The sequence below is a fragment of the Astatotilapia calliptera genome, chromosome 6 (assembly GCF_900246225.1).
Source record: "Astatotilapia calliptera chromosome 6, fAstCal1.2, whole genome shotgun sequence".
Classification (NCBI taxonomy): domain Eukaryota; kingdom Metazoa; phylum Chordata; class Actinopteri; order Cichliformes; family Cichlidae; genus Astatotilapia; species Astatotilapia calliptera.
This window is the reverse complement of record NC_039307.1, coordinates 41,328,055-41,356,050: the sequence shown is the minus strand read 5'-3', so window position 1 is coordinate 41,356,050 and position 27,996 is coordinate 41,328,055. Positions and strand designations below refer to the sequence as shown.

At 41.6% G+C, this 27,996-nt stretch overlaps 1 protein-coding gene across 5 annotated transcripts; it reads left to right on the top strand.

Annotated features, from left to right (window-relative positions):
* Positions 1–730: 730 nt before the first annotated feature.
* LOC113024836 (fibrocystin-L-like) lies at positions 731–23,166 on the top strand. 5 transcript variants are annotated; one of them, XM_026172198.1, is made up of 5 exons: positions 731–1,358; positions 1,530–1,664; positions 1,765–1,842; positions 2,121–2,265; positions 20,223–22,342. In XM_026172198.1, exon 5 carries the CDS (start codon positions 20,981–20,983, stop codon positions 22,280–22,282), a length of 1,302 nt encoding a protein of 433 aa, XP_026027983.1. In that variant the 5' UTR covers positions 731–1,358; positions 1,530–1,664; positions 1,765–1,842; positions 2,121–2,265; positions 20,223–20,980; the 3' UTR covers positions 22,283–22,342. The 5 variants fall into 5 exon arrangements, with proteins under 5 accessions (XP_026027983.1, XP_026027984.1, XP_026027987.1 ...); XM_026172199.1 differs by having other exon boundaries at positions 731–1,382; XM_026172202.1 differs by lacking the exon at positions 20,223–22,342 and adding an exon at positions 22,582–23,166 and having other exon boundaries at positions 731–1,664.
* The last annotated feature ends 4,830 nt before the right edge of the window (positions 23,167–27,996 follow it).

Genomic DNA, 27,996 nt, shown 5'->3' with positions numbered 1-27,996 from the left:
GATTCCCTTCACTGTATACAGTATATATTGTGCACTGGAACTGTAAATAACTGCATTTTGGAGACATCTAACCGCTCTGCGTTTGAGTCCCTATAACCAGATCGTGACAACATTTGAATTTAAATGTTCAATCTTTCAAATAACGGACAGATATTTGTGAAATCATGACACATTTCTGAATTGTTGTCGGAGTGTTAAAGAACAGCTTTGAAATTCTCATGAGTTGTTCGCATAAAAGAAAAATCAACATCATAATGCGGCTATCCCTTCGGCGCCAGCTGTGGGCTGAAGGCTGGAGCCGAACAAAAACACCCTGATAACGACTGTGTTTAGACTCTTCTTCCCACTCCATGCAAGGCCACCTTGTTGGCTGGTAGACTTTACTTAGCCTGGTAGGGCAAAGGACACTGTCTCCGCTGAACTATGGACCAAGGTTTTAATAGTTTTGCAATTTTCATTAGTTTTTATTTTTATTTAGTTTTGACTTCAGATTTTCAATTCTATATCAGTTTTAATTAGTTTTTACCATTTGTTTGGTAGTTTAGTTGAGTTTTTATTTTTTGAAAATCCTTCGTTTCAGTTTAGTTTTTATTAGTTATAGTTATAGTTTTAGTCTTGTTTGCAAAATGAGCCACATACCAGGGGCAAGACTGTTTTTTTTTTTTTTCTTTCTTTCTTATTATTATTATTATTATTATTATTATTATTATTATTTACTGTTTGCCAGTTTTAGATCTGTTTTCTTTTTATGGTTCAAGGCACAAATTAGTTGAATAGGAAATCTACAATTAATATAAGGTTGCAAGCATCATAAGGAGTTTTATTTATCATTGTTATGATCACAGACAGTTTTGCAAACACTCAAAGACTGAAATGCGAAGCACTACTGTACGATATGTTTTATAAATGAAACGTGGAATAACATGACAATAACAGAATAACATGAAGACCACTTCAAGAGCACATTGTGCAAGTGGAGAATGATTGCACTTTAATGCAAATTTAATCCAACGGTCATGAAACGGTGTGAAAAAGTCAAAGGCTACACAAAGACCATATTTACTGAAGGACTGAACAAATGCAAAACGTGTATAACTTTGCATACTTTAGCTTTTTATAGCTCCACTTCTTCCTCCACATGTTCATCGCTAATTACGTCCCGTGTTCATGGAGCCATTATTTATCACGGTTTTTGACTCACTTTCGCTTTTGTTTTTAAATGCAGACATCTTGAAAATCTGATAAATGCAGCAAAAACTTCTTCCAGTCTCCTCCCAGTTTCAGGTGAGGGGCGGGACCCTGAGCACGTTATAAAAAGGTAGTGCGCGTCCCTGAACTGACAGTTTCCCAATCAACAGGTAAACAAAATTTTCTCACAGCAGGTGAGTTTTGTTCACTTAAATGTCACACTGGAAAATGGAAAATACAATTTTTTTAAAATAATATTTGTTTTAATAATTGTACATTTTACCACATATATTTATTCTATGGCTGTCAATAAATTTCAATTATATTTTTGTTATAAATAGTACTTTTGTGTCACGTGATTCACAATCGGTCGAGAGAGGGGCGCAGGTGAGGCAGCAAAGTAACCTGGGAGCTCTTCAGGATGGAGGTCAAGTGGAAGGCCGCAGCTCTCCTCTTCGCTCTTTGGTGTTGCTGCGGTAAGTTAAGTCAACTTCTATTCTAAACTCAGTTGTTTTAGCTCGCTGTTCACACTCGAGGAAAAAAGATTTCTCATGCGGTTTTAATTCAATTTTGCAGATGCTCAGCACATAACCTCCGTGTCCCCACGCATAGGAAGCGTCAATGGAGCCACACGACTCACCATTCAAGGAGATGGTAGGAGATCCGTAATGAGGTTTAGAAGTAAATTTAAAAAGTAGTGTGGGCATTATTTTACTTTGTAAAACAAGTTATGATGGATTCTTAGATATAAGTCAATTTTAAGCTATTCTGTAGCTAAAAGATGCAGCTGAAGAAGATTTGTTAATGCAGTTGTAACTGTCCTGAGAGTCCTTGTGCCTGCTGGCCTGGTGGGATGATGCTGAAAGATGTGACTCTAAGCCTCAAAAACAATTACCTTCTGAGATTTTGTTGCCCCCTTTTTTCCCTTCCAGGTTTTGCACAGGAGCGGCAGTTCCAGCTGAATCCAGTAGACGACATGTTTGGAAACCGTGTGACCCTGGTGTCAAACACCCTGTCAGTCCCCTGTGATGTGGAGAGAGACTCCACACACCGCAACCAGATTATGTGCTACACCAGGTACAGTCCAGGCATACTTTAGCAGCACGTCTGTATTTACTTATTTCACAAGTTACTTAATTATTTCACAGGCACTTTATATTGTCACTTAAAGACCCTACAATAATACAGAAAAAAACCCAACAATCGGACGAAAAGCTATGAGCAAATACTTGGCAACAGCAGGATAAAAAACTCCATTTTAACAGGAAGAAACCTACGGCAAAGCCAGGCTCAGGGGAGGCGCAGTCATCTGCTGCAAGTGGTTGGGGGTGAGGGAAGGGAGACAGGAAATAAAACACTTTGCCTAAAATAAATTCCCCTCTGAGCGCCCCTAGTCGTCCTTGTGAATAAAAGATTAATTAACTTTCTAGATAACTTAGCTATAATAGCTGTTGTTTAATACTGGTTAATTGATTAGTCCTTGCATATTGGCTCTTTTTTTTTTTTTTTTTTTTTTTTTTAAAAAAAGACTGTTAAAAAAAATGGAAATAATTAAGTGTAACAAAATCCCAGTTTCATCATATCCATCCATCTTCTTCCACTTATCCTTGGATAGGTTGCTATTCCAGCTACCATACCCTGGTGCACCCTGGACAGGTCACCAGTCTGTCGCAGGGCTAACACATAGAGACAGACAACCCACATTCCCACCAGGCAACTATAAATGATATATGGCTTTAATATTTAGTAGACACATTTACAACAGCATCTGAAAAGCAGGTAGTGTAGATAAACAGAGCTTAGCCAACTCTAAAGTAACTTGGATGAAATTTAATTTAAACATTAGGAAGCCCAACATTCAATGCTGGCATTACAGCTGTGATAAAACACTGCAACTGACTAGCAATACAATAACACAACACAAAAGCCAAGCCATCATGAGTAAATTTTAAGTGTTTAGTTATACATTAGTAAAACATAAAAAAAAGCAACAAAAAAAAAAGCACTGAACTGAACTGCAAGTGTTGATCTAAAGGAAAACTCGCTGCTCCAGAGATGTGGTTGTTCAGTTTCTCAGCCCAAATGACAGGAGTCCACACAGAAAAGATGCGTTCCACAAATGCTTGTGAAGCAGGGGCACTAACAAGATCTAAAGCTACTGGGGCAAGTTTTGGATAGACATCCTGTCTTGCTTTCCAGAAATGCAGCGATGCTGTATCTGGTGACTGAAGAATCAGTGAAACATTTGGATCCAGCAGGCAGGCTCCTGCTGGTGTAGCATCAAACTGTGTGGAATCAGGATTAAGAATACCAGCAAACCGTTCCCTTAATTAAAGACTTCAGAAGCACTTGAGCTAAAGGATTCCTAAAAGGACTCGTCAGCAGATGTGCCTCAAGGTTGAGCAGACATGGCACTACTTGTGAGAGTGACTGGCTGTCACTCTGAAGCTGGTCTGTATGAATGGCAAAGGGTTCAAACAGCTTGACAAGGTTCTCCAGCTTGGCCCAATCACTTGTGAGAAGTATCCATCTCCAGCTGCTCAAGCAGTTGGTTTAGTTCAGCTCTGGTTTCTAGCAGTTGTCTCAACATGTCAAAAGTACTGTTCCAACGAGTGGTACAATCCCGGATCAGAGTTTTGCCACACCTTTTGATCATTTCTTCATTTGCCACTGATGATTTTCTTACAGCATGTACCAGTTTTCTTGCTTTAGTTATGACTGAATCAGCAGTCGGGTGTTTCATGGCATCTTTGATTGTGAGCTGAAGAGTGTGTGCTAGGCACGGCATTCTGTGGAACTTGCTGCTCTCCCCATATTCTTGCAGCTCAAGGTCTTAAAAAAACAAAACAGACAATTATAAAACATGTAAACATTATAAACATAGAAGCAATAGTCTAAAAATGTTGTTATATTTCCACTTGAGGTATGTATTTGATTTAATAAAAACTATTTCGTAAACTATGGACATTAGCTCTGTGCTGCAGGTCTCTTAGGTAAGCAGACCTGTTTCAATACGTTTTACTTCTTAATAGTGTTATCCCCATAGCCATGAGTAGGATCACAGCAGAAGCACCGATTAAAGCTTTTACTGGGGATTGTGAGTAATGTGGGCAGCCTTTTATGTGAATTGACTATGTGCACGTTAGCATATGCTACTTCCGGTGCGGAAACTCCTGTGGGGAGCTTTGTTTCCGGTGTCCTATTCGCGCCTGGTTTACGGTCCAAAACAAGTTAAGCAAATGAATGAATCAAGCCGCGATTTACATTTCTATAGATGTCTTGGGCATTTACCCAATATATCTGTAAATGATGTTCATCGACTTGTCGATATTTTTCCCCTGCGCCTCAGAGCAAAAGAGAAAAGGGATTCAAATGTTATATTTCTCAGTATCTGTATACAGCGGTCCCTCGTTTATCGCAGGTGTTATGTTCTAAAAATAACCAGCGATAGGTGAAATCAAGTAGCCAATGTTATTTTTTGACGGTACAACACGTTTCGTGGACATCGTGGACATACAGCACTGCACTTCAGAGTCACACTGCTAGCATCGATGCAGCAATTCTGTACTGTACAGGAGAGACGTCACGGAGGAGATCGTCTGCAGCGATCAGGACGCAGGACACAATGTGATGTAAAAAATAAGCATGCAAACTTGCACTAAAAAATCTGTGAAACAGCGAGGTGAAAGGTGAACCGCGTTATAGCGAGGGACCGCTGTAATTTTGAAGGTAAGTTACAACATACCCTTCGTAAATACTAATGTATAGAAACCGTTACCAGCAATCATTCATTTTTGTGTGGCTTTTTTCACAGTTTGTTAACATGCTGTGTAGGTGTGTACTTGACTAGCTGATCTCGACATAACGGGGAAACATCTGGTTTGACTGTTCTTCACCTGTAGTTTGAATGCTGAACATTTGCCTGTTTAAATCATGAGACCAGTCACTATACAGAGATGTGCTTCTGAATGTGGACGATGTGTCTTCTGCTGCAGTGATGCAGTTCTGCTTGTGTTGAGTGATGTAAACAACTGATCGATCTAAACTCTTTAAACGTCAAAATTGATCATTAGATTTTTTGTGACACAACAGTGGTGAGTGTTCCCACCTTCTGCTCTTTGTAACTTAACGCCATCTTTCCGTTTTCGAGTTTTGGACATGATTGTGGAGGATATCTTCACAGTAGTGATTGACCACAAAGTAAAGCTACCGGAAATGTACAACCCCACATCCGGTCTCAAACCAGGAAGTTAGCATTTTCTCGTGCACAGGGTCAATAAAGCATAAACAGCATTGCAATTATTTAGTTTAAATAAAAAAAAGTTGGGGAACTTTCGTTTACAAAAACAGTGATGTCACGATCCTGGGTCTTAGGACCCAGTGTTTTGAGTTCTAGTTCATTTTGATGTTTATAGTATGTTTAGCTCATTGGGCCTCCTATGTTCATTTGCTTATTAGTTCCCCCTTGTGTTTCAACCCATGTTAAGTCTCCCCTGCCCTTCATGTCTCTCTGTGCCCCCTCTGTTCTGTTTATGGTGTGTCTTTGCATGTTTGAGTTTCTTGTTTTCTGTCACCCTGCATTGTGCATTATGTTCTCATGGTTGGTCTTTTGTTACTCCCTCTAGTCTAGTCTCTTGTGCTCAAAGCTGAGTATTTCCCTCTGTGTATTTTGGTTCTTAGACCTCTGCCTTATGGTTTGTCTCTGTTTCTTAGTTGCTGTCTCCACTGTGTCTAGTTCGCGTCTCTGTGTGATACTTCCTGTTTTACTTTGAAGGTCCATGCCTCATGTGAGTGTTTCTAGTTTTGCGTCTCTGTCTCGTCCAGTCCTGATTTCTCCCAGCTGTGGCCTCCTTCTGTGTCTCATTCCCTCGTTATCCCTCTGTGTATTTAAGCCCTGTGTTTCTCTTTGTCAGTGTCGTAGTCTCCATCATAGCTGTGTGATTTTTCCCTGTGGCTCCTTGTGCTTTAGTTTTCCCAGTTTAGTTTATTTTGTATTGTTTTTCGTGTCCCACTCCACGCCAGCAATAAAGCTGTGTTTTTTGAGTTTACCTTTTGTCTCTGTGAGTTTGCGTTTGGGTCCTCTCCTGCCTGCCACACAGCCGAATCATGACAAGTGAACCTTTACCAGCTACAGCTAGTTTCCATTTCCAGCCTTTCTGCAACATATATGCTGTCTGCAATATAGCTACAGTAAAAGAGAGGAAGTATTCACATGCATCAGAAAATTTACTAGGAAACTAACATTATAGCTGCAAATGCTGTAACCCCGGAGAGCAGCCATTTGGCTTTTCTACCTTTAAAACCCGGAGAGTTGCCAAATGGCTTTTAGCTAGGCTTTAGCGTCAGCCAAGTGGAAGCTAAATTGGCTAGTCATTCATATGTAAATTGGGTTGTTACCTGGGAATTCTGGAGGGAGGGGAGTGGGGGTGTGTGATTGAGGGCGTGGGGGAGCTGCTAAAAGCTGTGAACTTCCTTTTGTGTTTCATCTTGATGCATTCTCAATCATCCAGGGAAATAAATCTCCAAAAGTCACCAACTTGGAGTGTTTCAGTTTGCCATCTTAGGGAGAAATCAACACACATGGGTGTATTTCCTTTGTTGCTGAGATTTATTGATAAAAACAGTACAAAAAACCAACCATTTGTACACATATTTACAAATAATAATAAAAAGTGAGTGAGTACATTTCAACATTATACCAGTGGTCTGATTGATGCCACAATGGAGCAAATCGAGCAAAGACTGATAAGTTCGCTGCAATTTCCAGTGTGTGGGGATCATTTGTCACCAACTGCATCACGTGCTACAACCCTGGTCTACATATCACCGTTGATGAACAGCTTTTCCCATCAAAGACTCGGTGTTGTTTCCTGCAGAATATTGCAAGTAAACCTGACAAGTTTGGGATCAAGTTGGATGGTTGGATGGTTCGGGAGTACACTGTCCGCAAAGGAACACGGCGCTGGCCAGTCGCCGTGTTTTATAACATGATTGACATGGCAGCACTGAATGCACATGTGCTGTATCAAGCATGCACCGGGACGAAGGAAAGACGGGTGGACTTCCTGGTGGCGCTTGCAACAGAGTTGGCTCACTCTCATGTAGCTGCGAAGAAGGCAAGAAGAGAACAGTTGCTTCGGACACAACCCTCCACACCTAGCCCTGGAAAAAGAGCCACGTGTCAGGTCAAACACAACTGCAAGAACAATCATGCCACTGTGCGATGTGTTCACTGCAAAAGATACACATGTGGTAAATGCAGACTACAGAAACCATGGCAGTGCCAGGATTGTGAGTGATTGCTGAAAATGTTGAATTGTACTCACTCACTTTTTATTATTATTTGTAAATATTTGTACAAATGGTTGGTTTTTTGTACTGTTTTTATCAATAAATCTCAGCAACAAAGGACATACACCCATGTGTGTTGATTTCTCCCTAAGATGGCAAACTGAAACACTCCAAGTTGGTGACTTTTGGAGATTTATTTCCCTGGATGATTGAGAATGCATCAAGATGAAACACAAAAGGAAGTGCACAGCTTTTAGCAGCTCCCCCACGCCCTCAATCACACACCCCCACTCCCCTCCCTCCAGAATTCCCAGATAACGACCTAATATACATATGAATGACTAGCCAATTTAGCTTCCACTTGGCTGAAGCTAAAGCTTAGCTAAAAGCCTACCAGCCATTTGGCTGCTCTCGGGTTTTATAGGTAGAAAGGTAGAAGCCTGGGGATGCTAGTTAATGCAACGGTTTACATGAGTAAAAAGAAAAAAAATTGACAATGTGTTTGCTCCTATAAAAACACTCACCAAAATCTCCACGTTCCTCACACTCTGTGTCTGACTCCTCCGACTCAGACTCCATCCACATTTCACCTTGGCCCTTTCCAGCAGCTCTTTGCTCATCCTGAGAACCGTTGGTATCAATCAGTTTACATGCGATTCTGAAGAAGCCGTACAGCCTTGACGATGTTGGCCCCATTATTGATTACAACGAGCAGCACCTTCTCTTTCCCTACAGCCCACTCTTCTAATGTCTGATCAGTGCAGCGGGCGATGGCTTCCCTGGTATGTGGGTGCTCCATTCGTTGCACGTTAAGCAAAGCATCATGGACCTGGCCTCCAGGTGGGTGGTAAAAACAAGTGGAAACACCCATGAAAGATCCTGTTAATCCCCTTTTGCTCCAGCCATCTACACACAGAGTTAGCTTCCTCGCTTCTTTTATTAGTTCTTTCCGTTTCTGCTTTGCTATATCCATCTCGGCCCCAATGAGACAATTAACTCTTGCAGCGCCTGATGTTCGGAATTTTGGTTCAAGTGAATTGCTAAACTTTTTGAAGGCAATTGACTCACACAGTTGTGTAGATATCCCAGTCTCAATAAACATATTCACCAACGCTTCCTCTCGCTTGTGATGTTCCTGCGAATTGACCAACCAGCAGCCATCCGGTCGCCGTTGGAAGTACTGCATTAATGTTTTTTGTGGGGTTTTCTCAGCGTGCATCACGCTGCCTTGCCTGGGGTTAGCTTCTGTTTCTGGGGATGAGGCTTGGGCGTGCTCCCTTACCTTCTCAAGGTAAGCTAGGTTAGCCTTCTTGTGCGAACTTTTCAAGTGCACTTTAAGGTTTGTGGGATTTTTCCCCTTTAAAAATGTCCCACATATTTTATCTCTTTCCACTACAAGACACTTGCTTTTATCTAAAACACAGTCATATTCGAAGTAATCCCAAATTGGACTCTGGCGCTTTCTCCCGACTTTTGCTGACATGAAGCTACGCGTGGACGGAGCGGCAACACAGATGACTCGACTGAGGTACTTGCCACCTGCTGGCATAATGAGGCACAGCAAGAACGTAACCTGGAAACTACACTTCATTCTCAGCCTAGACTAACGTATGGCACACACACATCAACAAAAACTAAACATGTTTTCTCTATAAATTCAGTTAATTTGACTGAAACTCTTCAAATAAACCATTCCTCTGCAGATGATCTGTTAGCTGTTTGACAACTACTCTTTCAAGGATGTTCGATATGAAAGGAAGGTTGGAGATTGGCCTATAATTAGCTAAGACTGCTGGGTCTAGAGATGCTTTTTGAGTAAAGGTTTAACTACAGCCAGCTTGAAGGCCTGTGGTACATAGCTGATTATTAGAGATAGGTTGATCATATTTAAGATCGAAGCATTAATGGCAGGACTTCTTTGAGCAGTTTTGTAGGAACGGGGTCTAAAAGACACGTTGATGGTTTGGAGGAAGTAATTATTGAAGTTAACTCAGAAAGATCAATTAGAGAAAAAGAGTCTAACTTAACATCAATGGTACTAAGAGTAACTGTAGATAATATTACATCTGTGGGATGATTATTGGTAATTTTTTCTCTAATGATAAAAATTTTATTTGTGAAGAAGTTCATGAAGTCATTACTAGTTAATGTTAAAGGGATGGTTGGCTCAACAGAGCTCTGACTGTTTGTCAGCCTGGCTACAGAGCTGAAGAGAAACCTGGGGTTGTTCTTATTTTCTTCAATCAGTGATGAATAGTAAGATGTTCTGGAGGGCTTTCCTATAAAGCAACAAACTATTTCTCCAGCCTAACTGATCATCTTCTAAATTTGTAACATGCCATTTCCTCTCCAGCGTATGAGTCATCTGCTTTAGGCTACGTGATGGAGAATTATACCACGGAGTCAGGTACTTCTGATTTGAGGACTTAGTTTTCACCGGAGCTACAGTATCCAGAGTCGTACGTAGTGAGGAGGTAAAATTATTAACAAGATGATCGACCTCTGTTGGAGGGCGATCGTGGCTCAAGAGTTGGCAGTTCGTCTTGCAATCTGAAGGTTGCTGGTTCGAGCCCCGGCTTGGACAGTCTTGGTCGTTGTGTCCTTGGGCAAGACACTTCACCTACCGCCTGCTGGTAATGGCCAGAGGGGCTGATGGCGTGATATGGCAGCCTCGCTTCTGTCAGTCTGCCCCTGGGCAGCTGTGGCTACAACTGTAGCTGGCTACAACTGTAGCTGCCTCCACCAGTGTGTGAATGTGAGAGTGAATAAATAGAGGAATTGTAAAGCGCTTTGAGGGTCTTCAAAAGTGCTATATAAATGCAATCCAATATTGTTCAGATAGCTGCTCTGCTCTATGTTGGTACAGGGCATTGAAGATGATAACAGTGGGTGGATTATATTCTTAGCGCTTTCAGAAAGACATCTACTGTGATGAAGTCTACTCCCCACTGCAGTGTAATCAATTATTGTAAATGTAAATGTTATCAGGAAATGATTTCAAATTCAAATTTTATTTGTCACACACACACACAACCATACACAGTATGACATGGGGGTGAAATGCTTGTAGCTGTACAATGCCCGACCATTAAATGACAGAAGAAAAGTTTTACAATATTTACAATTTACTACAAAAATTTACAAATTAACTTAGGAAATTACAGTAAAGAATGTGCAAATAGCAGAAGAGATTATAAAGATAAGGATTATAAATTATAGGAATTATAGGATTATAGGAAATGTGTGGTGACGTGTGTGAGAGTCCAGTCTTATAGTGACGTGTTTGGGAGAGTCCAGTCCTACACCTGGTTCAGGCCCCGAATAGCCTGGGGGAAGAAGCTCCTCTTCATTCTCTCTGTTTTGGCCTTAAGGGAGCGGAAGCGCTTCCCAGACCTCAACAGTGAGAAGAGTCCATTGTTGGGATGGGAGAGGTCCATCATAATCTTCCTAGCTTTGGACTTGCACCGCTTGGTGTAGATGGACAGCAGGTCAGGGAGCTCTGATTGAATGATGCGTTCTGCCGAGCGCACCACCCTTTGCAGATCTCGTCTGTCCTGCTTGGTGCTGTTCCCAAACCAGGTGAAGATGTTTGCCATCAGGACGCTCTCGATGGTGCAGGAGTAGAAGTTCTTGAGCACCTTCAGTGGCAGATGGAAGTCTCTAAGTCTTCTGAGGAAGAAGATATGCTGACGGGCTTTCTTAACCAGGGTGTTGATGTGACAGGACCATGACAGGTCCTGAGTGATGTGGACACCCAGGTATTGGAAACTGTCCACTCTCTCCACTGGCGTGCCACTGATGATGAGGGGTTTGTAATTCCTCGCCTGCTTTGTAGTGAAGTCCACGATCAGCTCCTTAGTCTTGCTGATGTTTAGGAGGAGGTTATTCTCCTGGCACCAGGTCTCCAGGTTCCTAATCTCCTCCAGGTAGGCCGTCTCGATGTTGTCGGAGATCAGGCCCACAACAGCAGTGTCGTCAGCAAACTTGACAATGGAGGTGGTGTCGGATGTGGCTACACAGTCATAAGTGTACAGTGAGTACAGCAGGGGGCTTAAAACACAGCCCTGAGGCACTCCAGTGCTGAGTGAGATGGAGGGGGAGACTTGTTTTCCTACCCTCACTGATTGGGGTCTGTCTGTGAGGAAGTTGAGGATCCACTGACACAGTGATGAGCTGAGTCCTAGATCCGTCAACTTGGTGAAAAGCTTAGAGGGAATTATTGTGTTGAATGCTGAACTGTAGTCCACGAACAGCATCCTAACATAATTCCCTCTGCCAGTGTCCAGGTGACTCAGGGATGTGTGGAGCAGGTGAGATATGGCATCGTCTGTGGAACGATTAGTCCGGTAAGCAAACTGAAGTGAGTCGATGGTGGGAGGAAGTGAAGAAGTGATGTGATCTCTCATCAGTCTTTCAAAACACTTCATCACAATTGAAGTCAGTGCTACTGGACGGTAGTCATTGTGGCAAGCGGGCTGTTGTTTCTTTGGAACAGGGACAATAATGGACCGTTTGAAGCACGTGGGAACCACAGGCTTGGGCCAGGGAGAGGTTGAAGATCTCCGTGAACACCGGTGCTAGTTGATCAGCGCAGGCTCTAAGGACCCGGCCAGGGATTGCATCTGGTCCTGTTGCCTTCCTGGTGTTCACCCTCCTGAAGGTGTTCCTCACAGCATGCTCTGTGATGACGAATGCATTTTCTTCACTGGTGCACTCCGAGCACGCGCAGCCGTTTGTTGTTTTAATTGCTGCGGCGTCGAAGCGAGCATAAAACGTGTTCAGCTCATCAGCCAGTGAAGCATCTGCATTCATCATTGAAGAAGCTGGTCGTTTATAGTCAGATCAGACAGGAGAGGGTTTTCAGGAAACACTGTTAAATGTTCAGTTTCTATGCCATATGTTAAAACAAGATCTAGAGTGTGATTAAAGTGGTGGGTGGGTTCTTTTACATGTTGAGAGAAGCCAATTGAGTCTAATAACAGATTAAATGCCATGTTGAAGCTGTCATTTTTAGCATCTATATGAATGTTAAAATCACGCACAATAATTATTTTATCTGAGCTGAGCACTAAATCAGGGTGGACGAGGCTAAGCATCAGGCTTTGAAATAAATTAAAAGTCTGTCTTAGTCTTTGGTTGATTGATAGGCTGATGTGAAAAATCGCTGCCACACCACCTCCTCGGCCTGTGCTTCAAGGTTTCTGATGGCTAGAATTAGAGATGGCACAATACCACTTTTTTATGTCCGATATCAAGATCATACATTGGGATATCTGCCGATACCAATATGAATCCGGTATAGTCTATTTTTTTAACTGTTTTTGTATAAGTTCATTTTTAAACACACGACATCCTTGTAATAACACATTTGTAACATTTTTTTCACGTTAACATTAGAGGTGGGTTCTTCAGAAATATCAACATTTCAACCTTCTCAGCTGTCAGCCTGCTTCTCCTTTCATTAATAATAATGGAGGCTGTATCAAAGAGTCTCTCGCTCTCCACAATTGTTGTAGGTGCACAGAGAAATTTAGCTGCAGAGTGGGAAAGCTAAGTTTGTTGACTTGCCAGTACAGCAGTGGATTGTCTGAGCGTTGAATGGCAAGTTTGCACTTCAATGTGTGCACTTGTCGTGGCTAACTGAGGAACAGGATCTAGAGTGTTTTCCTTCAGGATTTCATCAAAAACACTTTCAAGTCTGCTATGCCTGGAAGATTCCACCTGTGGAGTCTTCTTTGCTGGCTCCAAGACTACTGAACATGATGTCCCTTCTGCTGGCTCTGAGGTATCTAATATAGTTCTCCTCAAAAACTCCTCCTTCTTTCCCACCTCTGCAATCAAAGCATCTTTTGCTAGTTTTCAGGTTTCTACACTTTTGAAGTACCTGAGCCTGGTTCTGCCGGAGGTTTCTTCCTGTTAAAAGGGAGTTTTTCCTTCCCACTGTTGCCAAAGTGCTTGCTCATAGAGGGTCATATGATATTTGGGTTTTTCCCTGTATCTATTATTATAGGATATACTGTACAATATAAAGCGCCTTAAGGCGACTTATGTTGTTATTTGGCGCTATATAAATAAAATTGAATTGAATATATATATATATATACACACACACACAGTGGGGCAAAAAAGTATTTAGTCAGCCACCGATTGTGCAAGTTCCCCCACCTAAAATGATGACAGAGGTCAGTAATTTGCACCAGAGGTACACTTCAACTGTGAGAGACAGAATGTGAAAAAAAAATCCATGAATCCACATGGTAGGATTTGTAAACAATTTATTCATAAATCAGGGTGGAAAATAAGTGTTAGGGAAAATATTCTAAAACACTTCTTCAGTAAAGACTCAGAGAAGAGAAACACACAGAACTTCTTGCTAGCAAGGGCAGCCTCCAGACTGAGACTCGCACTAAGAAACTGCCCCAATCTTTATTTATACTTCAGTAGGTGTGTGTGTGTGTGTGTGTGTGTGTGTCCTGCTGATCAAAGGGTCATGAGAGCACAAAAGGTACATCCTTGCTCAGGAAAGGGGGTAGTCTCCCCCACCCTAGATAACATGGTGAGGAAGTCCAGCAGTTCATCTATATGTAAAGAAGCACTTAAACTAAAACAGACATAGCTACGTTAATCCTGCCGTAAAACAATAAAACAAGGTATGAGCTCTCATGCTCCCAGACGTGGGGGTGCATTCCTGCGATGCACCCCAAGCCTGCAGCCTGTTAGAGATCACACACAATTAATTATATGCCTCTAAGTATACATGGTTGAATATTTCCTAATACAAATAACTACATGCAGTATTCTACCATATGCAAACTTATATCACTAAAAGATTATACTGACTACTAAATACAATTTTCCATTGACATTCCCTCCTGTTGTCAGAAAAACTTTAAGTGAGATACCAGTTTGTCATTAATCACACAAAGTCTTCATGTTCCAACAGGTCGGGGTCATTATCATCATCATCACTTGTCATGGCTATTTATGCAGCAACAGTAGAAAATATTACGCGGTTAATCATGAGTTTTATACATGGCAATATACACGTTACAAAGACACAAAATAAAAGTAAAAATATCCCAACTCCGATGAGTAGTCTTTTTAGCACCTGTAACTAGGAACTTTATGCACATTGCATCAAGCAAAAATTTTATTATATGCAAGAAGAAATGTGTTTAAGATTTAAACCAATGTTCTGCATATTCCAGCATATAAAATAAAATAATGTTCTTGTGTTTACACTCTTGTGTTTAAGGGTTTTTTTCACTGTAGAAAGAAGTTTTCTTCACACAAAGTGAACAGCAGACGCTAATATTTTTGTCACTTTTTAATGAATCAAACTCAAAATAATGTGAGTACTTCCAAAGTTTAAACACTACATGGTCGTACTCCCTCCTGCACTCCATGTTATCCATTGTTGATGTGCACACGTCTGTTGCTGCCACGGGCATCACACGCTCGTACGTTATTGTCGTGAGACACTCTCACAAACACCCAAGTAGCTACCACAACTAAAACAAGCTAGCTGCAGTAGGCTAACATTAGCTTTTAATAAAGAAATTACTTCCAGATGTTTCTTTAGGTTGGAGTTTTAGACGCTGAGAGCAACTTGGTTGCTGACAAACTTTCACTGAGCACTGAGCACACAGCACGAGACTGGCAAAGTAAAATAGGAAAGACGAGACAGGCACAGAGACACGGACTTGACACTAAGACCAGGAGAAGCATAGATGTGAAACATGAGTAGATCAGACATGAAACAAAGAACACGGAGGAAGCATAGAGACAGACATCCAGAGACTAGAAACTAACAATGCAATCAAAGACTATTAATAAAAACAAAACACCAGGACCATGACATTTGTATTATATGCACTTTGAGAAAAAATAAGAATGAACTACTCTTAATGTTCTTTTGTAAAGCATCCTTGGGTTTCTTTTAATGTGTTTGCAGCAGAATGGCCGCCCCTCCCCGAGCCCTGTTCTTCTGGAAGTTTCTTCCTGTTAAAAGGGAGATTTTCCATCCCAGTGTTGCAAAGTGATTGCTCACAGGGGGCCATTTGATTATTGGGGTTTCTGTGTATTATTCACCTTACCTTATGATATTTCTGGTTGAGATCCAAAATCAAATTTTAAAGGACTTTTGAAAAGAATTATGTCCCATGTCCTGTGTAGCTCTAAAGCGGATGTGTTGACACCAGAGATGGGCGTTACTGTAATCCGATTACTTTTTCCAAGTAACGAGTAAAGTAAGGGATTACTATTGCAAAAACGGTAATTAGATTACCTTTACTTTCCCGTAGGAACGCTGCGTTACTGCGTTACTAAAACCGTGATTTTTTGCGAGAATGTCTCATGACAGTGACGTAAGCAAGTGCGACGTTCGTGACAACAGCTGTGTGCAGATCAACAATGGATCACATATTGATTGTGGGAGAGAGTATGAGCGTGCAGCGTTTAAAGCGTGGAAGTACTGACCTTACTTTGAGTTTGATTCCATAAAAAGTGACAAAAACATTAGCGTCCGTTGTGCGTGGGAAGAAAACTTCTTTTTACAGCGGAAAAAACCCCCCTAAACTTCAAAGCAAGCACCGAGTGCGACGTAATGGGAAACTCGCAGAGAAACTCGCGGATTCTTCCACTGACCGCAGCGGCACACCTGCACCAGGGTAAACCTCCGCCTACCCGACTCCTGCTTTACAGGTGAAAATAGAGCAAAAGGACCACTACACTGTTCCAAAAAATAGTAATGTCAAATTACTTTACTGTGTATTTTACGGTTGTGTACTGTTTTTCTAGAATATCATTACATTTACATAAGTAGACTGTGATCTGACACGTCAAATGTAAAATAACAAAACATCACTGTAAATGTAATAAAACACAATTTACTTGTTTGTTAAATATATTTTGTTGTACATATGCATATTTAGATTGTAAAAATACATCCAGAAATGTCTCCCATCATGCCTTGGGACATGTGCTGCTGTTTGGATGTTCTTGTTTTATTGTTTATGGTTACGTTACTTTTAACTGTTATCTTGATTGTTGTGTTTACGCCGTGGTGCAGCGTCACTGACAGTTGTTATTTTGTAGAGAGAGTGCTGTACCATGAGTGACTTCTGTTGTGCTGTTGTTGAAGCTTGAGGCACATTGTAACACCGGCAAGTGTTTTAATAAAGAGCTCCCCCTATCAGCTTGGGGTTAAATAACAAGCTCAATCTCTCTCTGTGAGCTTCGTTGTTAAGATTTCTCTGCATGCCACAATGTAAAACATTGCACGGACACGCTGTGCTAATTATACATTTTGAAAAATAAATGTAGAGGTAGGAATTGCAATTAATATAAATAACATGACGCTAAGCATCGGCCAATGAATGTGAACTAACAACAAGGTCGCGGGTATGGCTGCGACCGTAGGAAAAAACCCCTAATATGAAGGTATTTTACTGCATTTCACAGTAATCTTCTGTTCTTCTAGAATATCATTAAAGTTATGTAAGTAGACTTTGACTTCACATTTTGAATGTAAATCAACGTTAAATCTGTAATGTAATAAAACATAATTGTCATGATTGTTAAATGTCTGTACATATGCATATTTAGATACAGATTCACAAAGGTATCATGATTTCACAAATATCTGTCCGTTATTTGAAAGATTGAACTGTTGAATTCAAATGTAATGCTATGGAAAAGTATATAACATGATCCCTATAAGCTTGTGTTACATCACATAAGTATTATTATCATTGCTAGTTAGGCCGTTCGTGGCTCAAGAGTTGGCAGTTCGCCTTGTGATCAGAAAATTGCTGGTTCGAGCCCCGGCTCGGACACTCTCCGTCGTTGTGTCCGTGGTCAAGACTCTTCACCTACCGCCTACTAGTGATGGCCAAAGGGGCCGATGGTGCGATATGGCAGCCTCGCCTCTGTCCCAGGGCATGCAATCAATTATTATTGAAACCAACTGTTAACTGTATATTTCTGTACATTTACGTAGTATGATTCATATTGCCACATTCAGTGACCTTGTTTATAGGTAATTTCATTGTTTGATCACGTAAAAATGTTCCTAATTTAATGGCCTGCATTTGTATAGTGCTTTTCTAGTCCCTAAGGACCCCAAAGCGCTTCACACTACATCCAGTCATCCACCCATTCACACACTGGTGATGGCAGCTACTTTGTAGCCACAGCTGCCCTGGGGCGCAGTGACAGAGGCGAGGCTGCCGGACACTGGCGCCACCGGGCCCTCTGACCACCACCAGTAGGCCAACATGGGGTTAGTATCTTGCCCAAGGATATTTGGCATGCAGGCAGGGGGCAGCCTGGGATTGAACCACCGACCTTCTGATTAGTGGCTGACCTGCTCTGCCACCTGAGCTACAGCCAGCCTTAATGTCTAAAAGCACTTGGAAAAGGCAGAATCCCATGTGAACTTAGGGCAACAAACTCTATTTTCATCACTGAAAATAACCGTATTTTTATGGGACAGTTATTTTCTGTTATTTTACGGTCGTATTTTGGCGCCCCAGCTGCCAGAATATCACCGTTTTTTTAAGATGTTTTTTTTAACAGTGTAGTCTTTGACTATTTATTTTCTGCTGTGTTTTACTTGCATCTATTTGAAAGAGTGAGTGTAAACACACACAAAAAAATTATTTTATGTGCTGGAATGTGCAGAAAATAGGTTTAAATATTAAACTAATTTCTTCCAGTCAGAGAATGTTGCATATAATTACATTTTTGCTTGATGCATAAAGTTAAAAGATTAAAACTAATAAAACAAGTTTTAAAAAGGGACTTTTCCATTTGATTACATTTTGTATGATGGATTATGTAGAAAAAGTAGAATTGGGCTGAAAGATCTATCACTTTAGAAAATAAGTAATCAGTAAAGTAATGGGATTACTTTTTTGGGGAAGTAATCAGTAATTAGTTACTGATTACTTTTTTCAAGTAACTTGACCAACACTGGTTGACACACTGCATTTTGTGAAGCTTGAGAAAAACTTCGGTGCACATGTGGTTCATCTTCGGAGTCTGATGTGGTCCACAACAAGAATAATCAAGGCCATGCCAAAGACAGTAGAGATAACCAGTCTTACTGTAGATTCAGTCTGACACCAGCTCCTGGACTCTTGGGGGGGAGAGAAGAGCTTGGGGCTTAGATATTCTTTAATCATAAGACTGTGATAAACAAAAAAATAATAGTTCTAGTTTAATAAAGGTGAAAATGATTTATCACCATCTTACCTCCAGACCCCATCTTAATAGTTGTGTCTTCTCCTGATAGTTTGGTCACCTTTTTTTCAACAGGGTTTTCAGCTACACAGCTGTAACTGCTGCTGTCATGGGATTCTATTTCCAGAGTGAGATACAGATTGGAGGACAGATCAGGACTGCTAACATTTGTCAATCTTCCCTCCTGTCTGTACCAGGACAGGACCAGGTCTTGGCTGTTGTGCACTGAGCACTCCACTGTGACTGCGGAACAGCTTTTGTTAATGAAAGACGATCTGACTGTAATGGAGGGAGTACCAAGAGAACCTGATGAAGGAAAGAGAAAATATGATTGATGTGATTTGATAAGTGCTGACAGAGTTATCATACTGATGAAGTCTATGACTTTACTAACTGTAGCTGTGGGCTCATAGATACTCTGCAAACAGAGCAAAGGGATATAAACAAAACTGTTTAAATATAGAGTAGCTCTCCCAACTCTTTCTTGACACAAAATGTAATTGTGATTACTATGATTAATTGAAAATAGCTCTTTAATCGAGTAAACTAAAGCTCAAATGTATTTACAAAGCACATTTTAAAAAAAACATTTAAAAAACTCAGGTTGATCAAAGCGTCTAATAAAAGTCAGGAAATAAAAAAGGAGGGAACAGGGAAATAAGTAAATAGATCTAACCATGACTGAAAAAGACACAGGAAACACAATGAGCAATCAGACCCAAATGCCAGTGTGTAAAAATAAGTTTCAAGTTTTTAAAGACTGAATGGAGGGAGCAGATTTGACTGTGGGCAATCACAGAGAAGTCTCCTCTGAGTTTAAATCTGGAGCACATGACAGTTAGAAGCATATGATCAGCTGACTGGAGGGACCTGGAAGCTGAAGTCGGAAATGTAGGAATGAGCCAAACCATGAAGGACTTTGTGGAGAAACACGAGGACCTTGAAAATGATTCTGAACCTCGCTGGCTACTTCATGGAGCACATGAAGTAGCTATGCTCATGAAGAGCTATGCACATGAAGTAGCTATGCGCATGAAGTAGCTATGCTCATGAAGTAGCTATGCTCATGAAGTAGCTATGCTCATGAAGTAGCTATGCACATGAAGGAGCTATGCTCACGAAGTAGCTATGCTCATGAAGAGCTATGCACATGAAGTAGCTATGCTCATGAAGTAGCTATGCTCATGAAGAGCTATGCACATGAAGGAGCTATGCTCATGTAACCCAGTGTTAATTTGGTTATCTGATATTGTGTGATATTCAGTATATATGTATATATCTATATTGGGTGTTATAAAATGTTCTTCTGAGTTTTTTTTTACTTGCTATTGGTTTGCGGCTGCTTTACGACAGTCGACTGTGGTAGTACATCCTAGCGGGAGGGGCTATGAGCTCACGTGGCTTGTAGCTGTGCCAGAGAGCAAGCTTGGGTGAGCTAGCGGGGAATATCTCCTTCTGCAGTAGCCTTAAAAAAAGACTATTGTTCGTTCTCCTGCCAGAGGCCTCGCTGCTGTGCTGCCTTACTGCTGTGCTGTCTCGCTGGTGCCATTAAAGGACAAGCGGCTGCCATCCCTTCATCCATCCGGACCTTGGTTATTTGGACCGAAGTACTCACACACACGCCCGCACTCGGTGCCATACACTCTCTTTATTTTGCTGGCCAGCTAACATCATTGTTTTTTTTTTCTTTTTGCATTCACAAAGACTATCCAAAGACATTTTGGTTATTGTCAAATAGACACTCTCTGATTACGGACTGAGGAGGTTGTGGTGTTACAACCCCAGGACTGAGAAAAAGGACTCTTTACATAATATATTCACTTGTCTCCGGGTTAGGAGAAGTGACTATTGATGGAAATATTTTTCTTCTTCTTGTCTTTATTTACATTGTATCCCAAAGAAGTTTTAAGTTGTTCAGGTTGAAACATTTGCACTTAAAGTCTGTTAAGTTTCCTTTGATGTATCAGTGTCAAGCTGATGTTTAAGAGGGTGTGTTAAGGACAGATGTGCTCCAGTCCATCCAATCCTTTAAAGTGCTGGACACCGATGGTAAATTGCCATCAGACCCTAAATAAATTGTCCTCTGCTGTTATCCATATTGCTTCACTCATTCTTTGGTGAGTAGACGTATTGGTTACAACTAAAAGTAGTAGGAAAAATTGGCGCCCGAACAGGGACTTGAGCGCATCACTAACTTTATCCTGAAGCACATGCACAGACATCTGTGAATTCATCGACTGCTTTGCAGAGAGAGACAATGGAGTTTTGTGACAGGTATGGTTTTGATCCAGAGTACACTGTTTTGTTAAAAGGGGCTAAAGCCAAGATTAAACTACAAGAGGTGCAAAGAGCATTCGCTTTGCTGGATCACGTTGTCAAAATTCAACAAATAGATAGTCTCCCTGACACGATTTTGTGTCAGTTCATGGAGTGCATTACCCCAATGCTCTTAGATGGAGAACATTCAGCAGATGGGGAGTGTTGGGAGGTTATTCAGATAGATGAGTACTGTCCTCAGGGACCTGACAGTTTTCACCTGGTGCATGATGTGGTCCCCCTTGCTCGAGCAATTGATGATGTGACTGCTAGTTTCAGAGAACAAGTGAACGAACTGGCATTAGCATATAATGTGAGCCCCATGACTTTAAATCAGGCTGCAGTGAGCCACATGTGTGGGAAAAATGATACATATAAGGGGTTAGCTACCTCAACTCCTACCTTGGGAGTTAAAACTCAGTCCACACCCGGTCCCAGGTCAACTGCCGCCTGTGATGATGGCCATGTGCCCAAGGCTAAACAGGCACTTCATGCGGACTCCCTGCTTGTTGATCCTGTGCCAGCGGAGGTTCAGAGAGTTATCGTGGAGCACATTGTAAAACATGACTCGCCCATGCATACTCCCTCTGCTTTTGAGCTCCGCTCATTTTCAGGAAATTCTCCAAAACCCCCTAATGAGGTAGAGTACAGGGTATGGCGACTTAGAGCTAAACAGGTACTAAATGACTCTACCCTTTCCGAAGGGCAGCAGCGCCGTGTTTTCCTCGATAGCTTGGCTAGCCCTGCTTTGAATGTAGCCCTTTCTATTGGGTCTCAAGCACCACCAAAAGACTACCTGGATGAGCTCGACAAGGCTTATGGCAATGTCACTGGAGGTGAAGAGCTGTATATCCAGTACCTAGAGACTCATCAGAATAGTGGAGAAAAGGCATCTGATTACTTGCGCAGACTCCAGACGTTGCTGCAGGAGGTAGTTGACGGTAACGGCAGGCCTTCTGGCACCCTCCCACAGCACTGGATGCTTGTACCAGAGAGCAACTGGAGGAAAAGGAAAAAAAAAGAAGAGGAGTGGAGGAAGTATGTTCGCCCCCTTGTACATGCTTATAACTGTACAAAACATGACGCAACTGGAGAAGCGCCCTTCCTTCTGATGTTTGGTAGAGAGCCACGGCTGCCGATGACACTTGCATTGCTCAATAACTTTTTCCTGTCATTACAACAACAGATTGCTGGGTTAGTGCAATCTCTGTCGGGTGATAGTGACGGGGACGTCACACTTTAAGCAGGGGTGGATGTAACCCAGTGTTAATTTGGTTATCTGATATTGTGTGATATTCAGTATATATGTATATATCTATATTGGGTGTTATAAAATGTTCTTCAATGATTTTGAGTTTTTTTTTACTTGCTATTGGTTTGCGGCTGCTTTACGACAGTCGACTGTGGTAGTACATCCTAGCGGGAGGGGCTATGAGCTCACGTGGCTTGTAGCTGTGCCAGAGAGCAAGCTTGGGTGAGCTAGCGGGGAATATCTCCTTCTGCAGTAGCCTTAAAAAAGACTATTGTTCGTTCTCCTGCCAGACGCCTCGCTGCTGTGCTGCCTTACTGCTGTGCTGCCTTACTGCTGTGCTGTCTCGCTGGTGCCATTAAAGGACAAGCGGAGGGGAAAGGGAAAAAAATTCAGTGGAAGCATGTGTGTGAATGAGAAGGACACAGTTGGAAAAGTGAAAGTTCGAGGAGTAGAGATAGCAAAGGTAGATGAGTTTAAGTAACAGGAATGTAAAGGAACTGTGAATGCACAAGAGAGGTGAAGAAGAGAGTGCAGGCATGGTGGAATGGGTGGAGGCAAGTCTCCGACTGATTTGTGAAAGAATGGTAACAGCAAGAGTGAAAGGGGAATGAGACCTGCTATGATGCATGGTTCGGAGACAGGCACTGTTAGATTTGTATTGTTGATTGTCATTTATGCTTAGAAACATTTACCCACATATGCTTAGAAGTGTATAACCATTTGTAGATTGAAAGAATGTCTCATCCTAGGAGGTCTGTAACAGCTCTGTGTAGCATGAAGGGGGAGTGCGTTCACTCCCTCTACAGAGTGTTCCGGCGTAGATCACACCTCCTAGGAGAGGTCGTATCTTTTCTTATTGATTTATGGTATAGCAAGCACACGTATATCTGTTTACAGTTTTTTACAGCCACTAGGACACATGTCTCAATACTTAGGTCACTTTTGCAAAACTCTTCACACAATCCTCCTAACTGACCGTCAGCTTGGCAAAGCAGTTCATTTCACATTCAAAATGCACTACAACTACCAAAACACTTCATTCAGGTCTCAAATAAACTCATTCTTCCAGAACACTAGCAAAGGTTGACAACCGACAAACACACTTTGTCACCCACAAAACAATGACCTAAAAAACACTAACAACATGTTACACAGTGTTTCCTTGTGTAAAACAAGGACACATCTCTGTTTATAATTTCAATATATGTTACTGGAATGAATCAGACATCATGCAGAATTCGTTAATATTTGTTTATGTATTTTTATCTTTTTTGCACTAAGTAATCCCAAAATACAAGAATTTGTATACACACCATCCACTGATACACATACAATAGTAATGCTAATCTACTCGGTCTTCTCCATTTGGCCACAGGTTCTCATCCACATCACATCTTATGTCATCTAGGGCAATACACCTAGGAAAGAATCTTCTGGCTGCCAGAATTGAAGGAGTTGAACAATTGAAGGAGTAACACCTGTGCAGATGTTCATCTACAATGAGAATCAGCTGTGGCTGGTTAAACTGCATTTTTAGATTTAAAACATGTTTCAATAAAATATTGATGTTGAATTTTGCTCTTTTCAAGTTTTGCATTGTGTTATTGTTTTGGCCATAAGTTTAACAGTTTTGAAAACAGTATGTAAGCACATGCAAAATGTCCTGTACGTACAAAGATTTTTGGCAGTTGTTGTGTCTGAGTGAGAAGATAATTCATGAAATTTGAGAGATGTAGTCATTGAATGCATTTTGTGCCAAAACAATGATAACTGGTCCTCAGTTTAGCCCACATAGACTTCTGTTGTGCTCACTGTGTGAGGAGTTTTGCAAACGTGACCTAAGTATTGAGAAATGTGTCCTAGCGTCTGTAAAAAACTGTAAGTATAAGAGCCTTTTGTTCAGATGGACCGCTAGACTCCTGGCACCAGCTTTGGGGAGTCTTCACAGGGTCACATCTGGACACCACACACACACACACACACACACACACACACACACACACACACACACACAGTATTCTTTGTTCACATGTATACCTATGTAAGATGTCATATGTTAATGACCCTATGCATATTCATGTAACCACAATAAAAGGAGTGCTATGGGGAGCCTGGCTGAGAGTCTGACGGAGGTCAAGTGGTGGAACGACACTCGGCTCCAGCCAGCTTTCCCTCATGCATGAGTAAAACCAGCCTGCTTGTGTCTTGCTTTGCAGTGTAACTATATTGTCTTCAACGTTCCAGCGGATAGGTACAAGCTACAAACCTATCATTAATTGGTCCTTCGAGCCGGATCCCTGGAGTCGACATTCACCGGGGGGAGAAGAGGCACGCGGAAAGACTGACGTCAGCCAGGAGGTTCCTGTGGATTCGCTGTCTGTCCTTTCTCCTCGATGAATGGCGATCGGCGGGATTCGAGGCTGATATTACACGCTAAGCAACACCAACTAAGTTTAGAGTCCAACTCTATAACTGTACGTCTTCGCCGCTCAGTGGGGCGTTGTCCGTGGCCGCTCAGTGGGGCTAAAATTCGCCATCTAAGTGGGGCGATGTACAAAGCCGCTCAGTGGGGTTTTTTGTACAGAAGCATTAAGTCGCAGAGTTGCGCAGTTCGAACTTTTTTTTGTTCGCCGTCTTAGTGGGGCGAAATACAGACCGCTGTGTGGGGTACTGTAGTGAGTTCTCCACCGCTCAGTGGGGTGTTGAGAAGTTCCGCGGGGTCCAGATTGTGCTGGACAATAGGCCTATTTTGTGTTGTTGTCATTGTCGTCGTCGTTGTTGTTGTTGTTGTGTGTGCGGAGCAGAACATGTGGTCTGTGACACCGACTGTTGTTGTTATCATGGGTTTCTAAGCAACCAAGAGTGAGTCGGAGGGAGATAGATGTTTGTGCTGGACTTTGCTCCTGGCAGCACAAAGTATTTATGTAAAAAAGAGAGAGAGCGACGGCTTCACAGCTGCGCGGGTTCACGCGAGCGCGGTCACGCGGACCTGAGCCGTGCGGTTAATCGCAGGCTTATAAATGGAAGAGATTCAAATGTTAGAAGTTTTCAGAAAACACACCAGCCTTGGAGAGCTGTGGAGAAGGCCAGCCCACATCAGCAGCACTTAAGATATGCTCTGGTGAATGGCTTTCCCCCCACCCCTTGCTGACACAATGTTTATTCTTTAGCTTGCCCTGATCGACAGCAGCCTGTGTGCCAGACCATAGATTTAATTGAGGTGGATAGTTGTTAAAAGTAATCTACATTAAGCTTGTGGTTGCTTAAATTCAGTACAATGACATGTGAGGTGAAGTGATATAGGTAAATATTTAAACTAATGAAGTGCATAGAGGCACTTGACCTGTGTGAAAGACTGTCGTCTTGTTATGAGCCATTGTTGAGATATGGAGCACACCTGTGAAAACAACTAATATGCTGAACCCTGTATGAAACATCTAAAAGTACATGATGGAGGAGCTGTGTTGAATATGAACAACACAGCTCTGTGGGCAGAGCATGCAACTACTGTGTGATGTCGCGTTGCAGTTTCTTTTTCTGAGCTGATGAGCAAGCTACACATTATCAGATCAAGAGCTGTCTGGGAACTACTCAAAGAGGGGGAAACAGGGAGTGTGCAGCGTTTCCGTGAGCAGTTTTCCTGCATCTTGACTTGTGTGTAGAGTGTTCATAACATCAGCATCATGTTTTTGTTTATTTGTTTTGTTGGGTCGAAAATAATTAAATAAACGTGTGATCATGCTTATGGATTACCATGGCACATATCACCAGCCACGTGATTTATTTATGCAGATGAAAAAGTGAGTGTGAATGTGTCTGACATCACAGTGTTTTTGTGCACTGTGCAAAAGTAATTGCCTTTGATTGTGAGTGAGAGCGGTGATTCTGCAGGTCACCAGCTATTGTAACGGGGAAAAAAAAAAGAGTGAAAAAGAGACAAAAATTACATTGTAGACGAAGAAAAATAATCATGGGAAAAAGGTTTCGTGTTGATCAGCCGAAAAACAACTACAATGTCATTTTATGCTTTTAAGAAAGGATTGTTCACACAAACACACACACAGAGAGAGAGAGATGTGTGTTGATTAAGCAGCGATGATAATAATGAAATGTCTTAGTTTGTCACTTTCAGGTGAAAAGCAGACCTGAATCAATTTTCCACATGCAGCGGTCGGAAGAAAGTTATAGTTTAACATCATTGGAAACGTGCAGGCCAAGTTTCTGGCTGACTTATTACAGCGCAATGTGTATGTGTCTCTCAACCTCACAAGCAAGTGCTCACTCCTCCCTGAAGACAAGGAATGCAGCTCCAAAGAGCAATAACATGGCAGATAAAGACAGCAGCAAGTCCTGAGCAAAGAGTCCCAGCAAAGCAGCAGCAATGTGGACAAACAGCATCAAAGAAGAAGAGCAAACCCATCATCCTGACTGATCGGATGGATGGCACTGTGTCTACAACAAGCTGAAACTTCACTGTGCATGTGAAGAAAACGTTTGAGGAGAACTGAACAGTTGGAGTTTGACATTTGCCACCTGTGGAGTAAAATGGCAAGAAGAGACAGTGGAACACAGGACAAAGCTGAAGGAGAACTGCCGGGACTGTTGAAGTGGGAGAGGACAAAAGAGTGAGAGGACAGAGTGAGAAGACTAGGTGAGAACACATAGGAATTATTTAATGTGGGAAATCAAAATTTGGGTTAGCAAACCTGGGGAAAAAGAAAACTGACTGCTTAAGTTGGAAAATTGTGAAGGAGTCTGAAACATATACAAACATATACAAAATCACACAGAACATGCCTTAACCCTACTAATACAAACACAAAATAACTCATGAAGATTAGACATTTTAAGCGTGAGTCTGTTTATCATCTTGTCCAAGTCACCTCGTGTGATGCAAAGACCAGTGGAACTCATAGCACAGAACATGCTCTGTTGGAGATGCAGCTCCACAGACATGCTTGTTATCTTTCATCAGTGTTAAAATAGTGTCAATTTAGCAGACACTTGTTATCAAATACTGAATTTATCCAATAAAAAAAATTGACTCTCTAGGTTGCAGGACAACAGTTTAACTTTTGTGGGGAAAAAGATCCTGGTTTGACCAACCAGTGATCAGACAATAAATTTAGTTATTAATATAGTAAATTGGGAGAAGCTTCCTGCTTGATTGATGCAGCACAAGTAATTTACTGTATGAGGGAAATTCTCTTTTAGTGATAACATTTTGAACATGCATTTCTGTCGTCCTGTCAACTTAGTGGGTTAATAGCTGATATGCAAATTAGTTGATTGGTTTTTAGATTAATGAAAGGTGACTGAATAGAGAGATATTTAAAAAAATGCTTTGGGGGTATTAAATATTTTTTACACAACTGATCAAATGTGAGCAGCATGCCATCTGCATATAGGTCTTTAATTTTTTGAATGCCTTTATTTTTCCATATTTTAAATCCCCCATCACTTTTACCAGGCGTGAACTTTTCATTTCCCCAAATAGGGGTAAATCGCGAAAGCGATGGAGGATCGCCCACATATTTATGAGCTGCATGCCAAATTATAATTGTATTTTTCAAGAAAGGGTTCCTTGTAGTTTTTTTTAATATCTTAGTGTCTGAAGAATATAGAAAAGTGTGTAAGGGAAGATCTGGAACAGATTTTTGCTCGATGTCAACCCAGGCTGGAGGTGTTGTTGGGCAGAAATAATG

Bases quoted from the DNA above. Each gene is read 5' to 3' on its own strand.
- LOC113024836 (XM_026172198.1), top strand. From the start codon at position 20,981: ATGGAGTTTTGTGACAGGTATGGTTTTGATCCAGAGTACACTGTTTTG.